We start from the raw sequence: 17661 nt of genomic DNA, 5'->3' as shown, positions 1-17661 counted from the left end.
TTTCTTTCTTTGCCTAGCTCAGGCTGCCTTAAGGGCGGGTCTAGTGCGGCTTTTCAATCTGAGAATTGAAATGTTGTCCCCTGCTCCTGAGTTTGTCCAAGCAGACGCTTTAATCAACTGAGCTAACTCACAAGCCCCAGCCCTAGTTCTTGTTTTACTTGCCATTTACTGATGTCCTGGTGACTTGACCACACTTCTTGAAGATTTTGGCACCTGAGTTCCCTGAGGTGTTCTGCAAACCCAGTGCTCAAGCAGGTAGCCCAGCCACCCCTTGGTTCTTTGCCCTACTCAACTCCACCGATAGATGAATGGACAGATGCACCTCACCTTTTCCCTCTCCACTTACTCCTGTAATGACCTGTAGAAACACACGCCCAGGTGAGCTGGACTGGAATGCAGGCCTGTTCTCTAACTACCACCTTAGCCCTCTGGTTCTTCACATTCTTGCTCCCTGGAATCCTGGTCTTTAGGTCATTTGAGACTTTCAGCTCCTTAATTAAATTCTTTCCTCATCTAGTACCAGCCCCCATGCCTCCGCTTCTCTTCCGCACCAGCCTCTGTGCCACAGTGCTTCATCTGGGCTGTTCAACCACATGGCCTCCTTTAGTTCATTAACCTCCTAAGCTGGTGCTTCTGGCTTCACACCTACCTCTTCAATCCATCTTTCTTGCTGTAGCTAAGGTGATTGCTGTACTAAATCTCATCACTTTCCTGCTTAAATTCGTTAATGCTTAAAAAAATTCTCTAGTGATCCTCCTGGTTAACTATCACCTGTTCTCAGAAGGTATCTGTGCCTTTGTATATGCTTCTTGCTAGCTCAATATTCTCCTTATTCTTTGCTTGAATAATGTCTGTTCTTCCTTTGAGATCTAGTTCAGGAATTACCTCCTCCAGAAAGTCTTCTTGATCTCCCCTACTTAGTTTAGGTTCCCCTCCCGTGTGTACTCAGGCACGTAAGAGCCCTGATTGTTCTATAGTATCGTTGTTTGCTAACTAATCCAATTTATTTCTCAGCTGTAAGTGTCTGAGGACAGATACTCAGTAGCACAGCTAACCTTTGTGCATTATTGGCAAGGATACAGGTTGTCTTTTTAAGATTCTATATAGCAGTGTGCACAGTAAAATGACTCCCTACCCTCCATGCATTTATATTCTTGCTGAGGAAGCAAGGTATGTCCATTAAATAATTGAAGGTGATGCATAGGGCCAGCAAGATAGCTCAATGGACTAAGCACCTGCTTAGGCAAGCACAGGCACCGAGGTTCAATCCCTGGCACCACATGCTGTGCCAACCCCACCTTTAGGCACGCTGAGCCAGCCACAGTCTGAGCATGGTGATGCACACCTGTAATCCCAGATCTGGGGAGGCTGAGAACAGGAGGCTCACTATGAGTCTGAGCTGTGTAGTGAGACCCTGTACCAAATACATTTAAAAAAAAAAAAAGGGATGCAGAGTGATATGAAATGGTCACCAACATCCAAATGTTTTGGGGACAGAGCTTGCTTAAAATGTAGTTTTACATAATAACCCAGATTTTTTTTTTTTTTCGGAACTGGGGATTGAACTCAGACCCTTGCACTTGCCAGGGAAGTGCTTATTCCACTGAGCCATCTCCGCGGCCCGATGACCCAGAATTTAGATACACAGAGAAAACAGAAAGATTCACATAATGATATTTATCTTTCTTTATTTGATATCTTCTGATATTTTCTATTCTACTCAACTTCATTTTGTAATAGTGATTGTCAAGATACTGTTATGGGCTGAACTATGTCCCTCAAAAATTCATATATTAAAGTCCTAACTCCCAAGACCTCAGAATGTGATCTTATTTTGAGAGGTAATAAAGTTAAAATGAGGTCACCAGAAATATGTCCTAATTCAATACGACGGGCACACCGACAAAATGGAGAAGTCCTGCAGCAGACTGGCATCCAGAGAACATTGTGTGAACGTGAAGTGACAGTTGACAAGCCAAGGAGGGAAACCTGGAATAGATTCTTCTTTCAGAGCTCACAGAAGGGCTTCGGAGCCTCCAGTACTGTGAGATAACTTCCCATGTTTAAGCCACCAAGTTTGTGGTATTTTGTCATGGCAGCACTAGCAAACAATATAGTCACCAAATTCGTTTTGTGACTATTGGGTCATAATTCACACACTATAAAGTGCTATGTTCCCTATGCTTTCTCTCATGCGATTTTTTTTTTTTTTGTGTGTGTGTGGTGGTGGTGGTGCTGCTGTGTATTGAAGCCAAGACTTTCTTACTGAACTACATCTGTAGCTCCTATTTTTCAATTTGACACAGAATCTTGCTAAGCCACTAAATTGCCCAGGCTGGGTTCAAACTTGTGATCCTCTTGCTTCAGCCTCCCAAAGTGCTGGATTATAGGCATGCATCACCAGGCCTGGATTTCTCATACAATTTTTACAGCCACTTGGTGGGATGCCAGGACCTAGAGAAGGATTTGGCAATAAGGCTCCCGCTTTCAGGATCAAGCAGGTAGGGTGTTGCTTGAAGGTCTGTACTTGCATAATCTGAAGAGTGCTTTCTAGGCCCTGTTGAAATAGGTATAAAATGGTCCTCAATTGAGGAGTTAACGAACAATCACAAAGCTCTAAGGTGGAGTCAGAGCCAACCCAGATTTGCCTCTAGATGCTGGATTTGCCTGTATGACATCACAGTGCCCCAACTGGTGCAGTCAGTTGGAAAGGAAGACAATAAATATTATTTTCCTACCGGTATCTGCACCTCATCTTTTTACTGTTTAAAAGGAGCCAAAGTCAGAGGTTGCCCTTATTCTCCCTCTCTTCCTGTTTGTCTTTAGGGACTTGGTCCTCCTGAAACCCTGCAGGACAAAGGTGGTTCCCGCTGTCATCTGTGGATATCTGCAGGCAGGCTGGGCACCTGGGTGCATAAATAAAGGTGTAAAGCCATCAAATACACACACCTCGGGTAGGTTCGGATTGTGGCCAGGGGTCCGTCCCGGTGTAGGACGAGACCCTTTGCCTTCCTCATACCAGGCATATTCTGGACCACATGAACAGCATCTTATGTGCACTATATGCCAGGCCAGTTCTAAGAGGTCATATTCCTCATTCTCATCACCTTATCAAGTTATTTGCTCATTTTACAAATGAAAAAAAAAAACAAAAAACAAAAACGGAATCACAGACTAAACTGCATAGGCTTGTGCAGTTAGCAGTACCGGCAGGATGTGGACCTATATGGCCCATGTCGAGTCCAAGGTCTTAATTACTGTATCCTGTAGCGGGTTCCTACCCTCTGATGACTACGGGACCCCTCTCCCCGCCCCTACTCAGCCCTCAGTACTCAGCACTTTCTCCCCCACCCCCCAACTCAGCGCTCTGCACTCAGCACTGAGGAGAGGGTTTACCGATGGGAAGGAGAGAAATCAGTTCAGACGCCAGGGGGCAGCACAAGCCTAGCTTTTGCCTTTCAGCCAGTCGCGGAGAGAGAGAAGGGGAGTAGAAAATTCCTCCAGCCGCCCCCTCCGACACCGCCCTTTCTGCATATCAGACTCAGGTTTGGGAGTCTTCAAAACTCCATAGGGTCTCTGCTCTAACTGTGCACACAGCCAAAACTGCACGCAAACACTCCACTGGTTAGGGTGGTGGGTGACTCAGCGAGTATGTGTGCGTGCGTGCGTGCGTGTGTGTGTGTGTGTGTGTGTGCGCGCGCGCGCGCGCGTGTGTGTATGTGTGCAATCTTGTAGCCGGGGAAGTTGTGCTTGTATTTGTTTCCGGGTGTGCCTCAATATTTATCCCAGAAACAGGAACTTCGCCAAGGCTGCGCAGCATATTCGTATTCAAACTTGTCCTTGGGGATCGGCAGGCAGCACTCCTGCTGGTGCTGGCTACCCCTGGCGTCTGAGGAGTGGTGCTCTGCGAGGAACGGACAAAGATGGTCTTCGTTCTCAGGAACTCCTAGAGGCTTCCAGAATTCGGAGCTGAGGGCTCCCCTCCTCCACCTCCTCCACGGCTGTCACAGTGGTCACGCGACCTCTAAGGCGTTCCCGCCGAGGCGGGAGGCGAAGCTGGGAGTCAGACAGCCTCGAGCTCCTCGGCTGCTTTTCAGGGTCCTCCACTGGAGGGAGCGCAGAGCCCACAGGGATTTGCTTTTCCAGAGGCCCCAGAGATCTCTGTCCCTCGTGACCCCAAATCCTGAAAAGTTTGAGTGTGGGAGACCCGCAGTTCGGGTTGGGGCTTCTGTGCTTGATCCTACGTGAAGAAAAGTTGATTACTGTTGAGAGGGATACAGCAAGCGGGGCTCTTCTTTCCCTCCAACCTGGCTTCAAGGCCGGGAGCCCCCGCCCTGCACACTTCTCCACGACGTGGTTCCCCACCCAGAGCGGGAGGCACACATGTTCACCCCACTTTCTTCCTCTTCCTCCTCCAGCCCACTTTCTCTTCTCTGTGTCGTCAGAGCTCCAGGGAGGGACCTGGGTAGAAGAGAAGCCGGAAACAGCAGGCTGGGCAGCCACTGCTTGCACTGGAGAGGAAAGCCAGGAGAGGAGTGTGTGTGTGTGTGTGTGTGTGTGTGCGTGTGTGTGTGTGTGTGTGTGTGTGTGTGTGTGTGTGTTGTTTTTTACTTTTTGGTGGTGGTGGTGGAGGGAGTGCCAGCAGGGCCAGCCCTGAATTTACTGGACAGAACTACAGACCCATGGGACCAGGCAGTGGCCGCTGAGAGAGGGAGAAGACCACAGAGGGGTGCTGAGGTGAGGGGATGGGGGGTGGGCTGACAGTGGGGGGATGGCTTAGCGGGACCTCTGGGGTCCTCTCCTGGGCGGGGCGCATGGTCTCCCAGAAACTGTTTCAGCTAATGTTGCTAGCTGGAGTGGACACAGGCCTCTGCACTCCCCTCCACCGCGGGTTACTTTCTCCACCTCCCACCTCCAGGACGTGGGAAGTTGGGGAGAGGAGGAGAGGGAGGGTCCCTCTGCGTGTGGGAGGAGTGGCTGCCCACCCTAGGAGGCTGATGGCCCAGGCAGTGGGCTCTCGTCAAACTTCTGTCTCCCGCTAAAAGTTCCTGTTCAAGGGTGTGGCCGGAGGGGAGGGGGACGGGTGAGCCTCAGTAGACCTCATGGTGCCCCAGAGGAGGGGGAATTTCCCCCTCAAAACTGCTGCACGCTGGGCTGCCATAGACGCCAAGATTTCCCAGCGGGCAGGGGGGTGGCTGGGCTGCGCGGGATTAACCCTCCTCGTGCTGACCTGGTTCCTCCTACCCGCGCCTTGCCCCCACTCCACACACACATTGGGCAACTCAGAGAAACTCTTTCCATTTTCTATCCTGTGGTCCCACAGGCAAAGGGATGGGGACTCTAGAGGTGAAGGTAATGGGGTTTAGGCCTCTGAGTTGGTGCATGGGACTCTCGGGTTTTGGGCTTCCCCTCGAGGCTTGGGAGAGATCGCTGGTCCCGCCCCCTCACAGGGTTCCTCGCACTCATCTCCAGGGGTCTCAAAGCAAAAGGAGCCCCGGTCCTAGGCAGATCCTTCTACCCAGCCTTGTTATGGTGAAGAGGGAGGGAGAAATGTGGCCTTCTGAGGTCTGGGGAAAGAGAAGAATTGGAAATTCAAAACTTGGGCTATGCCAGAGAACTGTCCACTCAACAGGGTGATGTAGAGGAAAAGGGGCTGGGCGGGAGGGTCTTCCCTTTCCTCCCAAGGGAAAGGGAATGGCAGGGAAGCAAAAGAAATCCTCCCTCTGGGAGCTGGATGAGGAGGCAGTTTGTTACCTTGACTCAGGCTCCTCCCTGCCTTGGGCATAAGGGTTTGGAATCTGATCACCCTGCAGATGATGGGAGTAAAAGAGAAGAGAGGAAGGAAGTTCTCCCTCGAATTTGAAACACAGACTAAATGGCACTACAAAAAGTGCCCCATCCTGAGGAGAGGAGGAAGGATGGTTAGAGAAAGACCTACTTGGGGACCCTGAGCAGGAAGGGAAAAGCTTGTGGGAAGTAGGGATGGGAGAGGGTCAAGCAGGTCTTAGAATGGGAATGTCGAATAAGCGGCCTCTGTTCTCCACCCTCTGGGAGCCCTGGGAGAGGTAAGAAGCTTGAGGGGCAACAGTAGGATTTAGGTTCCTGGGTCAGGGGACATCCAAGAGGTTTCAATCCCATCCTCACCTTTGTCTCTGGAAGAGGGACATTATGAAAGACTACCTGGGAGAGACCCCTGGGAAACTATTGGTTTACTCAGCTCAACTGAGGAAGCCCCTTGTTTCCAAAATGGGGAGCAGGGCTCTCCCCTACTTCCTCATCTCCTCTTTTCCTTCTTCCCACTTTGCTTCTCTCCTCTTGGCCTTCTAGACCTCTAGCATTCTTCTCCCCTCTCCTCAGCTACTCAACTCTAGCCTGACTAATCCTGCTGTTCCTTTGGTCTCTCTTGGGCATAAGGGAAACCAATGCTTCCTTTCATCTCTCTACTTTCTTTTTTCTCTGTCTCTTTGCACCCTCTCCCTTTAGGACTATGCATTTGGAGCTGGAAGGGGCACTAAAGCACCATGTGGAGGTTAATCCCTACTCAGATTCAGAGCCTGGTTTTTCCAACTCATTTGCCAAGTGTCCTTGGGCCAGTTAGGGAACCATCTCTGTGCCTGGATTTCTTCATCTATGAAAGGGAGCAATTATATACTTTTAAAAAGTATTGTGGGAGGGGGGGCTGAGGATATATCTTAGTGGTAGAGCGCTTGTCTAGCATACACAAAGCCTTGGTTTAATCCCCAGTGCTGAAAAAAATTGTGAGCTACTAATAAGAGAATATAGAGAACATATTAGTTCCTAAGTCCTACTGTTGCACTTCAAGCTTCCTATTATTACCATGCTGAGGCCAGGGAGATGGCTCAGTAGAATAAGTACTCGCCTGGCAAGCACAAGGGTCTGAGTTCAATCCCTGGTTCTGCCAAAAAAAAAAGTGGTTGCAACCTATTATTACCATGCTGTCATTCTCTTCATCATATGGCATAGTGGTTTCCAAATTATCTGATGGAGCCTTAGAATTTTGAGAGTATTTCAGGGGACAGGACAGAACTGGGGTTAGGTGGTGCAGAGAGCAGGTAGACACACAGTGGAATTCTAGGCCTTTCACACTTGGCTGCAACATCCTCTAGTTTTATACTCTTTTGGGGAGGGGTATTAGCAATTGAACCCCATAAGGGGCTTCCACTGAGTTATATCACCAGCCCTATTTTCTTTTTCTTTCTATTTTTTTTTTTTTTATGTATTTGGTACAGGGTATATGGGATTTACAGGGTCTCACTGCATAGATTGGACTCATAGTGATCCGCCTGTTTACAGCCTCCCAAGAGCTGGGACTACCGATGCATGTCACCATGCCCAGTCTCAATTGGTGCCCAATCTCAACTGCCATCTCAGCATGCCCCGGAGGCGGTGCCAGCATGGCAGGCCTGGGAATTGAAACTGCGGCCCCTGCGCCTGCTTGCAGGCGCTTTAATCTGCTGAGATATTTGGCCAGCCCTGCTCCTATTTTCTTAAAATAAGATCTAATTTTCTGTATTTCCCGGGTGATACTTGCATTTATTTATTTATTTATTTATTTATTTATTTATTTATTTATTTTGCTGGAACCAGGATTGAACTCAGGCCCTTGTGCTTGCCGGGAAAGTACTTATTCCACTGAGCCATCTCCCCGGCCCTATACTTGAATTTATGATGCTTCTGCTTTACCTTCCAGAGTGCTGAGATTATAGGTGTGAGCTACCACACCCAGCTAGTTTTATACTTTTTATGTACAGCAGTCACCTCTTATCCATAGTTTTACTTTCCACAGCTTCAGTTATCTTTAGTAAACCGCAGTCTGAAAATATTAAATGGAAAATACCAGAAATAAATAATTCTTAAGGTGTAACTTTTATTGTACTGGTCTTACAATTGTCCTATTTCATGAGTATTATTAATTTTCTTACACCTAACTGATAAATGAAATTTTATCGTAGGCACGTGTGTGTAGGAAAAAGCAAGCTGGCTGTGGTAGCACATGCCTGGGATTCCTGCATTGTGGGAGCTGAGCTAGGAGGAGAGCAAGTTTGAGCCCACCCTGGGCAAACTAGTGACTTAGCAAAACACTATCTCAAAAATAAAAAATAAAATAGAGCCGAGGATGTAATTCAAAGCAAAGGCTCTAGTTCTGATCACTAGGACCAAAGAACACCAACAAAACAAACCATATAGGAGATACAGAGTTTGATGGTATCTGTATTTCTGTTGCTATTAGCAATTTCAAGTACTCATCCAATGTCTTGGAGTATGTCCCACCCAGATAAGGGGTGACAAACTAAACTTGTTGGGGGACCACCCACTTGGGGTCCCCCTCCTGTCCTTCTCTCGGACTGGAGCCTTCTTTCCCCCCAATAAATATATTCTTCTCATTAAAAAAAAAAAAGCTAAAATTGTCTACTGCTTTAAAATGTTTGGAAAGTTCTCTACTCATTCAGCTCTCATATTTTATGAATGGGAAAATCAAGGCCCATAGAATGGAAGTGTTTCTTGGGTGCCTCTTGTATTTTATTTTATTCTTTTGCAGAGCTGAGGATTGAACTCAGTCCCTCGTGCTTGCCAGGCAAGTACTTATTCAACTGAGCTATCTCCCCAGCCCCAGGTGCCTCTTTTTTTTTTAGCTGGTCTCTATAGTTCAGGTTGGTCTTGAACTCACTAACTAGCCCAGGTTGGCCTTGAACTCATGGAGATACTCCTGCTTCAGCCTCTCAAGTGCTGAGATTACAGGCATGTACCACCAGACTGGGCCATGGTGTTTCTTTAAAAGGCCTTGTTCCTCTTTTCCAGGCACCCTCCAAACCCCAGATCATGTCTCTGTGGAGTCTGGTCTCTAAGATGTCCCCAGAGAAACTACAGCGGCTTTATGTTGACTTTCCTCAGCACCTGAGGCATCTCTTAGGTGACTGGCTGGAGAACCAGCCATGGTGAGTTCTACCCACGTTCCCTCTTCCTGACTTTCCTTTCCTTTATATCCTCCACCTGGAATTTGGAACTTGTGACCCATTACTCCACTTGTGGTGGCCTAGACTTAGCAGGAACAGACTCATGTGTTGGCTTAGAGATATTCTACCTCTCAGGAGTCTGAGTCAAAGAGGAGGGAGGTAAGCATCGGAGCAGAATCACTTTGTACAAAAGCTGGAAGACTGAGGAGTGAGGGACATGGGTGACAGTGTAGAGGACCTAGATGGAGAAAAGGAGAAGGAAGTGGGCTGGAGGATCAAGAGATCTGAGGAAGCTCTGGCTTGAGGCCACCCCATCTTGACATTCCCACAGGGAGTTCCTGGTCAGCTCAGATGCCTTCTGTTGCAACGTGGCAAGTGCCCTACTTTCAGCCACCGTCCAGCGCCTTCAGGCTTCTGCAGGAGAGCAGGGAGAGGGCAGCACCATCTTGCAGCATATCAGCACTCTGGAGGTGGGGCAGCACGAGGGGAGAGGGAGGGATGAGACACAGCTGGGCTGAGCAATGGATGCTGGAAGAAAATTGGTTGGATGGTGGAAGATGTTGAAAGTAAATAGTGTATCTCTGCTTAGCTTCTAGCTAACCTGAAAATTAGATTTTAAAAGCCTGCAAATGCTTAAGACTTCTAGAATCTGCAGTTGTGTTGCCTTTCAGTGCTTGTGTGAATAGGAGCTTGGGGATCAGAGGGGAGGAGGACACAGGTGAGAGTCAGGCTAACTGTCCACTACTGTCACTTCCATAGAGCATATATCAGAGGGACCCTCTGAAACTTGTTGCCACTTTCAGACAAATACTTCAAGGAGAGAAAAAAGCTGTTATGGAACAGGTATTGTGATATCCCTCTTCCCACCCCAAGGCAACTCCTTGAAACTTTAGGTTCACTCATAAGAAACTAGAAAGAATATGAAACTCACAAAAGACCCAGTGCTGTAGGCCCAGGATGACCGAAACAAATCCCTGGAGTGAGAGTGAACCAACAGCAAGTTCAGGGAACCTTCAAATAAGACTGGAAACAATGGGGTCTAGGAGAACAGAGCAAGGAGTAGGAAGCTGGTTCTTCTAGGAGAAAGGTCTCATCTCTAGAGGATTCTTACAGATCAGAAAAAAAGGCCAAAGGGGAGAAGATAGCCTGTCTTGTTTCCTGAGGAGCAGAGTGAAGGCCAGCATAGAAGGATGGGCAGAGCGTTTCACCTGTTGGCCCCTGTTCCTCCTGTGCAGTTCCACCACCTGCCAATGTCTTTCCATTGGAAGCAAGAAGAACTCAAGTTTAACACAGCCCTTCAAAGGTTGCAGCACCGAGCTGGGGAGATTCGCCTTCTCCGAGAAGCCTTGCATCAGGGGACTGAAGCTAGACAAGGTGCAGGCCTGGCCTGAAGTCCTAGGACACATCAAGGCAGAGTGTGGGAGGGGAGGGAAGGATTTCCTTTAGACCTCAGCCTTGACTGAGCTTCTATCTGCATATCTGATGTCTGCCTCCACCCTTAGTGTCTCTGCACAGCTTGATAGACACTTCTGCCAATGGAACTGGGCCAAGTGAGGTAGGTAATGGATGGCAAGATGGAGATAGAGCTTAAAGTATAGTTGGAAGAATGAAAGTTAGACCTCAGAGGGACACAGGCAGGAAAGGGAATGGCAGAGAAGTCAGAAGAGTCCTATTTCCTGGGAGCTGGGTGGGGAGACAGCTTGTGACCCTGGTTCAGGCTCTTCCCTACCCTTAGGCACTGGCCACACTGCTGCAGGAGACCATTAGGGAGCTGGAGATGGCTCAGACCTTGTTGCTGAAGAGGATCCAGATTTGGAAACGGCAGCAGCAGCTGGCGGGGAATGGTGCACCCTTTGAGGAGAGCCTGGCCACACTACAGGAGAGGTTAGCTGATGGGAAAAGAGGGTGTGCTTAGTGTGGGCATCTGCTGTCCCTACTGGAGGAAGCACAGGTGAGAGGGAGAAGATGCCAGGTTGAAGGGCCTTGGCGCGAGCCAAGAGTCAGAGATGCCAGTTCCAGCAGGGGTGTGCCAGTTGTTCAGTTGTATCTGGACAAGTGTGCTCAGTCCAGGTATCACAAGTTAGGGTTCATGCAACCTGTGCTTCTGTCGTCAAGCCCCTTGTCTTGAGGAATGGGGAGCCTTTTTCCATTTGGTCTGGTAGGTAGGGCATTTTCTAATTTTCCCTCCAGCATGATTCATGCTGGCAGCTGTCCTGGGTACCAGGGCCCTGGAGAAGAAGCAGCCCACTTTCCACAGAGAGTCTAGAAACTGATTTACAAAACAGGTCCCTGAACCTTCTTCAACTCAGGTGCCTTGCAGCCACACCACTGCTTGCCCCATTTACAGAAAGGGGCTTTGGCCGAAATAGACATCTAGCCTGTGCCTTGTGCTCCCTGACCACTGTCCTGGCCCCAGGTGTGAAAGCCTGGTGGACATTTATTCCCAGCTACAGCAGGAGGTAGGGGCAGCTGGTGGGGAGCTTGAACACAAGACCCGGGCATCACTGGTTAGCCGGCTGGAAGAAGTCCTGCAGACACTCGTCACCAGGTACGCCCTACCTCCAGCGTGGCCTGGAGCAGCCCCAAGGAAGAAGGGGAATAGGGCTCTGAGGAAGGCAAAGGATAGTGCCTAATTCCCAGTGTGTCTTCCTCATACCTCCCAGATCCTTCTTGGTGGAGAAGCAGCCCCCACAGGTTCTGAAGACTCAGACTAAGTTCCAGGCAGGAGTTCGGTTCCTGCTGGGCTTGCGGTTCCTGGGTGCTCCAGCCAAGCCTCCGATGGTCAGGGCTGACATGGTGACTGAGAAGCAGGCGAGGGAGCTGAGCATGACCCAGGGGCCTGGGGCTGGAACGTAAGCCAGGGCTGGACTTGGGGCTGGAGATGGCTTTCTTGTTCATGGAGCCAAGAAGAGCTGGGGGCCCGGGTGTTGGCACCATAAAGACCAGAAGAATGAGGAAGGAAGGCATGGGGTGTGGGGACCCTGGGTGGTCCAGGCAGAGGAAAGGAAGGGACCTGTTCATTATGTAGTAGGGCAGAGGCATCAGATTTGGCCAAAATGCTAATCCTCCCTTAAGAATCGAGGCAGGTGAGTAGGATGTGGGTGGCTCGCCCCTGTAGTCCCAGCACTTGGGAGGTCAAAGCAGGAGGATAACCAGGAGTTCAAGGCCAGCCTGGGCTACATAGTGAGTTCAAGACAAGGCTTTAACTACATAGCAAGACCCTGTCTCAAAAAAAAAAAAAAATGGCAAAAAAGAATCCAAGCTGGTGGGTACAGTGGTATTGTAATCCCAGTACATGGGAGTTTGAGGCAAAAGGCAGGCCAGCCTGGACTACACAGACTATACAGCAAGACTCTGTTAGAAGAGAAGGAGGAGTAAGAGGAGGAGGAGGAACCCCAAACAGGGAGCTAAGGGCTGGGAGCTAAGGCTGGAGCTAATCCTCTCAGAGAACCTGAATTCACTCCCCAGCATCAAAAACAAACAAACAAAAAAAAGCCAAGCAGGGACATAGAGGTTTGGGGCCAGTGACTGTGGGTCCACACAATTCCCACATGGAGTGAAGGTCCTCACCGTGCCTGGCCCGGCTGAAATAAGCTCCTTCACACTCTGATCCCCTGGCAGAGAGAGCACCGGGGAGATCATCAACAACACAGTGCCGCTGGAGAACAGCATTCCTGGGAACTGCTGCTCTGCCCTTTTCAAGAATCTGGTGAGGGGCTCTTGGGTGCAGAGACAGGGAGAGAGGAGGCTGGGGTCCGTGAGGGGTGATGTTCTTGGAGCCCTGGGGAAGCAATCTCTGCACTTACGTCCTCACCCCTGCTCTGCCTCATCCCTCACAGCTCCTGAAGAAAATCAAGCGATGTGAGCGGAAGGGCACTGAATCTGTCACTGAGGAGAAGTGTGCGGTTCTCTTCTCCACCAGCTTTCTGCTTGGCCCCAACAAACTCCCTATCCAGCTCCAGGTGAGCCTTGGCCTCAGCCCCACCTCAGTCCTGGACCTGAAGTCCCTCCATCCATGCCATACACCTGGGTTCCTCCTAATTGCCCTGTATCTCATGCATATGGGATTGCACATACTGTGGCCAAGGTGAGTGGGAGAAGTGGGGCTATGGGTATTCCGTCTTATGCACTAGGTAACTGTTTACATACATACATTTGCTTTTCACAGTGACATTAAAGAGTAGGGACTACAGCAAGTCCCCAACTTAAGAACATTTGAGTTTCAAACTGTCACAGATACAAACAGACTTCACTTTTGGTTTTTATGTGCTTTACATTGTATATTTGTGTGGTATGTAAGACTCATTTTGTTGGACTTACCAACTAATCCAACTGAGGAATGTTCTCCCAGGAAAGAACTTGTTTGTATGTCAGGAACTTCTTGTACTGTATTACTAGCCTCATTTTACAGATAAGATGGGGCACAGAGGGATTTAGTAGTTTATCCAGGTAACACAGCTACTAAGAGTTGGGGCTGGTATTTGAGCCCAGAAGCCTGGCTGCAAAGCAGTCACTTCTCTGCGTTGAGGCCCTCTTTGAGCTCCAGAAAGCGTTCAGTCACAGGCCACAGCCTCTTTAACTCTGCTGTGTGAGTTTTCTGCAGCCAGCCTCCTAAGGACAGCTCTTGCTAACTAACGGGAAAATGCTTCACTTCTGCAGGCCCTGTCTCTGCCCTTGGTGGTCATTGTCCATGGCAACCAAGACAACAATGCGAAAGCCACTATCCTGTGGGACAATGCCTTCTCTGAGATGGTAAGGAAAGACCCAGAGTGAGGGCTGGGACACAGGGTTGGTTCTACCATGGGGATGTGCTGGCTGGTGGTTGGCAGTCATATTCAAATGTGTTTGACTTTAACTCCTTCTCCTGGGCTTGGTTTCATGCTTCTGGCCTCTTTATCCCAGCCTTAACAGCTATCATGCTGTAGCAGCAAAGGCCAGTACAGCCATAATGAAAGCACTGGCCAGCTCAGGAGACGGAGTAGGGTGGGAAGACCGGGAAGATGAATTGCCTGAGGATAACCTGAGGTGCTCTCTCCTCCTCCCAGGATCGTGTGCCTTTTGTGGTGGCTGAGCGGGTGCCCTGGGAGAAGATGTGTGAAACTCTGAACCTCAAGTTTATGGCTGAGGTGGGGACCAATCAGGGACTGCTCCCAGAGCACTTCCTCTTCCTGGCCCAGAAGATCTTCAATGACAGCAGCCTTAGCATGGAGGCCTTCCAGCACCGTTCTGTGTCCTGGTCACAGTTTAACAAGGTTACTCCCCTGCTCTTTGGACCTCCCTCCCTAAAACTCCTCATTCTCTGGGCATTCAAGGCCTCCCCAGCTTCTGCACAGGGACAGGCCACTAAGATCTTCACAGAGCCCCATCATGTCTATCAGGAAAGTCTTTGCTGTGGCCCAGGCAAGAAAATTCCTCTGCTCTGAGGGTCACCTCATGTTACAAGAACATGAGGAGTGCTGGTGTGTTGGTTGACACCCAGCTGGGTAAACACAGCCATGTACTGCTCTAAAAAGAAAAAAGGAAGCAAGAGCAGCCCATGTGACTAGAAGATGTGTTAGCAAAAGGAGCAGGACAATTATAGCTGGCAGGTCCATTTCCTCTGTCTCTATCTCTGCCAGCCTTATTATACAGCCTTATTATAGTGAAGGCCAGCTTGCACAGTGGTTATGAGGGTCTCCAAGGCCACACTGCCTGAGCTTAAAATCCCAGCTCTACCTCTCACCAGCTCTGTTGGCTTGAGTAAGTTATGTGACTTTAATCAACTGCCATAGGATAGGATTATTATTATTATTATTTTATATTTTTTTTTGGCGGAACCGGGGATTGAACTCAGATCCTTGCGTTTGCCAGTCAAGCGCTTATCCTACTGAGCCATCTCCCTGGCCCCCATAGGATAGGATTATGATAGTACTTTCCTCCATAGTCTTGTAAAGATCAAATAGTAGCTGGGTATGATGGCACATACCTGTAATTGAAGCTCTTGGAAGGCTGAGGCAGGAGGATTTCTGTGAGTTTGAGGCCAGCTTGGGGTACATTAAAGGTCAATAATATTTGGGAAGGCTTGGAAGAGTGCCTGGCACATGGTATGAGTGCTGACTGTTGGGGGAGGGGCACAGCACAGTGATTGCCTTAACCAGGTTGGGGCTCTGTCCACCTCCCTCCCTGACTCACCCTAGCTCTCTCCACTACTCCTTAGGAGATTCTGCTGGGCCGGGGCTTCACCTTTTGGCAGTGGTTTGATGGTGTCCTAGACCTTACCAAACGCTGTCTGCGGAGTTACTGGTCAGACCGGTGAGTCCCTCCCTGCCCTAGGTGGACTGAGCAGCTGCACCTCTGGCTCCCTCTCCACACCCAGGGCCTACACCCACCTGGTCCTCTTCATCCTGGCCAGGCTGATCATTGGCTTCATCAGCAAACAGTACGTCACTAGCCTCCTTCTCAGCGAGCCCGATGGAACCTTCCTGCTCCGCTTCAGTGACTCAGAGATTGGAGGCATCACCATTGCTCATGTCATCCGGGGGCAGGATGGTGAGGTCACCCCAGCCCCAGTGCCTCTGTCTCAAGTTTCTTCTGGGAAGGAAATACTGTGGCCTTCCTTGATGCCAATGTGGTCTTCAGGAAGTTTTTCTTTAGGTTCAACTTCTCTACCTCCACTTTGTAAATTCCATCTCTCTCTTTGAGCTCACAGCAGTGAAGACTTGTGGGTCTCCCTCTCTCAACAGCCCCACCCTTAAATGCTTTCTTACCTTGTTGGATTGAGAATGGATACTGTTGTAGGCTGGGAAGGGGAGGTCTAGACAGAGAAGATCCAGGGTCTTATTCCTTTCATAGGTTCACCACAGATAGAGAACATCCAGCCATTCTCTGCCAAAGACTTGTCTATTCGTTCACTGGGGGACCGAATTCGGGATCTTGCTCAGCTCAAAAACCTCTACCCCAAGAAACCCAAGGATGAGGCTTTCCGGAGCCATTATAAGCGTGAGCTCTTGTTGGCAGCTCTGATCCCTTCCTGTTGCACACCTCACCCAGCTCCCAGCCACACCCATGTCCCTGCCTACCTGCTGTATGTCATCCCTGGCTTCCTTCCCCAGTTTTGTAGTGCTTCTTCCACATGCCCATCAGCTGTCTCCACAACCTTGCTAGTTCCCTTCTTCCCTAACCTAGAGCACTTCATGGTTATTCTTTCTTTCTTTCTTTCTCTTTCTTTCTTTCTTTCTTTCTTTCTTTCTTTCTTTCTTTCTTTCTTTCTTTCTTTCTTTCCTTCCTTCCTTCCTTCCTTCCTTCCTACAACAGCTGAACAGATGGGTAAGGATGGCAGGGGTTATGTCCCAGCTACCATCAAGATGACGGTAGAAAGGTGAGTGTGGGTGTGTGGATGGCAGGTGGGATCTGAAGGCTGGCACTTGTATAGAGGAAGGAGTGGCAGGCTCAGCTCTTCATTACATGTGCTCCTTCTCTTCTCTAGGGACCAGCCTCTTCCCACCCCGGAGCCCCAGATGCCTGCCATGGTGTCCCCTTATGATATTGGAATGACCTCTGATCCTTCCGTGAGCATGCAGCTTGGCCAAGATAGGATGTGAGGAGAGACAGGAATTGGAGTGGTCCATGCAAACAGGCTTTCGGGATGGGCAGCTGGGAGAGTGGGTGCTGAGGGCCAAAGCAGGGAATTTTCCTTTCCATGAAAGGGATTCTCATTCCCAAGGTATGGAGCCCAGGGAAGCGGCTGGCATCAGGGTATCTGCTTTCTTTCCCAGGCCCCAGGTATACCCACAGCATTCACATTCCATCTCACCATTTCAAAGCCTCCCCCAAGAAGAGTCAGTCAGTGTGCTACCAGCCTTCCAGGAGTAAGTCAAAACCTTTGGGGGATGGAGAGGGGACAGCATTCTGCTGCCACCTGTGGGCATTTACATCTGCTAGGAGAGCCTCTTGTGGGAAGAGGCAGCAAGTGCTACTGTGCTTTTTTTTTTCAGTGTGGTGTGGGGTAAAAACCAGGCTTCATGGGTTCAAATTACAGCTCTGCTACTTGCTAATCTGGGGCATATTACTTAACATCTGATGCCTCATGTGTAAAATGGCACATACTAATTAGAATAGTACTAATACCTACCTCATGGGATTATTGTGAAGGGAAAATGAGTTCATAATATTGTTGGGTCTGTACTCCCATCCCTCTGGGAGGTTGAGGCTGGAGGATCACAAGTTTGAGCCCAGCCTGGGCAACTTAGCTAGTGAGACCCTGTCTCAAAAAAATGGGGTTGGGCCAGCAAGATAGCTCAGTGGACTAAAGGACCTACTTAGGCAAGCTTAGGCAAGCACAGGGACTGTGGTTTGATCCCTTGTACCACATGCCGCACCAGCCCCGCCCCAGGGTGGGCTGAGCCAGCCACTGAGTCCAGGAATGGTGGTACATGCATGTAATACCAGCTATAGGGAGGCTGAAAAACAGGAGGATCACTATGAGTCCGAGCTGTGTAATGAGAGCCTGTAACAACCAAATACAAAAAAAAAAAAAAAAAAAAAAAAAAGTGGGGTGGAGAGTAGATAGATAGCTCAGTGTAAAGGCCCTGGTTCAATTTCCAGTACAACAGCAACAACAACAAAAAGTCATATGTCGGGGCCGGGGAGGTGGCTCAGGGGAATAAGTGCTTCCCTGGCAAGTGCATGGGCCTGAGTTCAATCCCCG

At 49.4% G+C, this 17661-nt stretch overlaps 1 protein-coding gene across 4 annotated transcripts in view; it reads left to right on the top strand.

Moving 5' to 3' along the window:
- Positions 1-17661, top strand: part of Stat6 (signal transducer and activator of transcription 6) — a 30253-nt gene that overhangs the window by 10068 nt on the left and 2524 nt on the right. The window contains exons 1-20 of one of the 4 annotated variants that reach the window (XM_023707266.1): positions 3690-3707; positions 4600-4737; positions 8821-8957; positions 9307-9445; positions 9735-9818; positions 10211-10349; positions 10478-10530; positions 10711-10859; positions 11392-11523; positions 11639-11827; positions 12597-12684; positions 12815-12937; positions 13635-13727; positions 14021-14227; positions 15172-15266; positions 15367-15503; positions 15807-15953; positions 16269-16332; positions 16441-16551; positions 16730-16822. In XM_023707266.1, the coding sequence (XP_023563034.1) occupies positions 8842-8957; positions 9307-9445; positions 9735-9818; positions 10211-10349; positions 10478-10530; positions 10711-10859; positions 11392-11523; positions 11639-11827; positions 12597-12684; positions 12815-12937; positions 13635-13727; positions 14021-14227; positions 15172-15266; positions 15367-15503; positions 15807-15953; positions 16269-16332; positions 16441-16551; positions 16730-16822 (2159 nt within the window). In that variant the 5' untranslated portion in view covers positions 3690-3707; positions 4600-4737; positions 8821-8841. Of the gene's footprint in view, positions 1-2826; positions 2955-3689; positions 3708-4476; positions 4738-8820; positions 8958-9306; positions 9446-9734; positions 9819-10210; positions 10350-10477; positions 10531-10710; positions 10860-11391; positions 11524-11638; positions 11828-12596; positions 12685-12814; positions 12938-13634; positions 13728-14020; positions 14228-15171; positions 15267-15366; positions 15504-15806; positions 15954-16268; positions 16333-16440; positions 16552-16729; positions 16823-17661 lie in introns of those variants that run through there. The other 3 variants (XM_023707264.1, XM_004646989.2, XM_023707265.1) reach the window with 3 other exon arrangements.

The sequence above is a fragment of the Octodon degus genome, unplaced genomic scaffold (assembly GCF_000260255.1).
Source record: "Octodon degus isolate 3935 unplaced genomic scaffold, OctDeg1.0 scaffold00286, whole genome shotgun sequence".
Classification (NCBI taxonomy): Eukaryota; Metazoa; Chordata; class Mammalia; order Rodentia; family Octodontidae; genus Octodon; species Octodon degus.
Note: the sequence above shows the minus strand (reverse complement) of the source record. Positions and strands in the feature narration are given on the sequence as shown.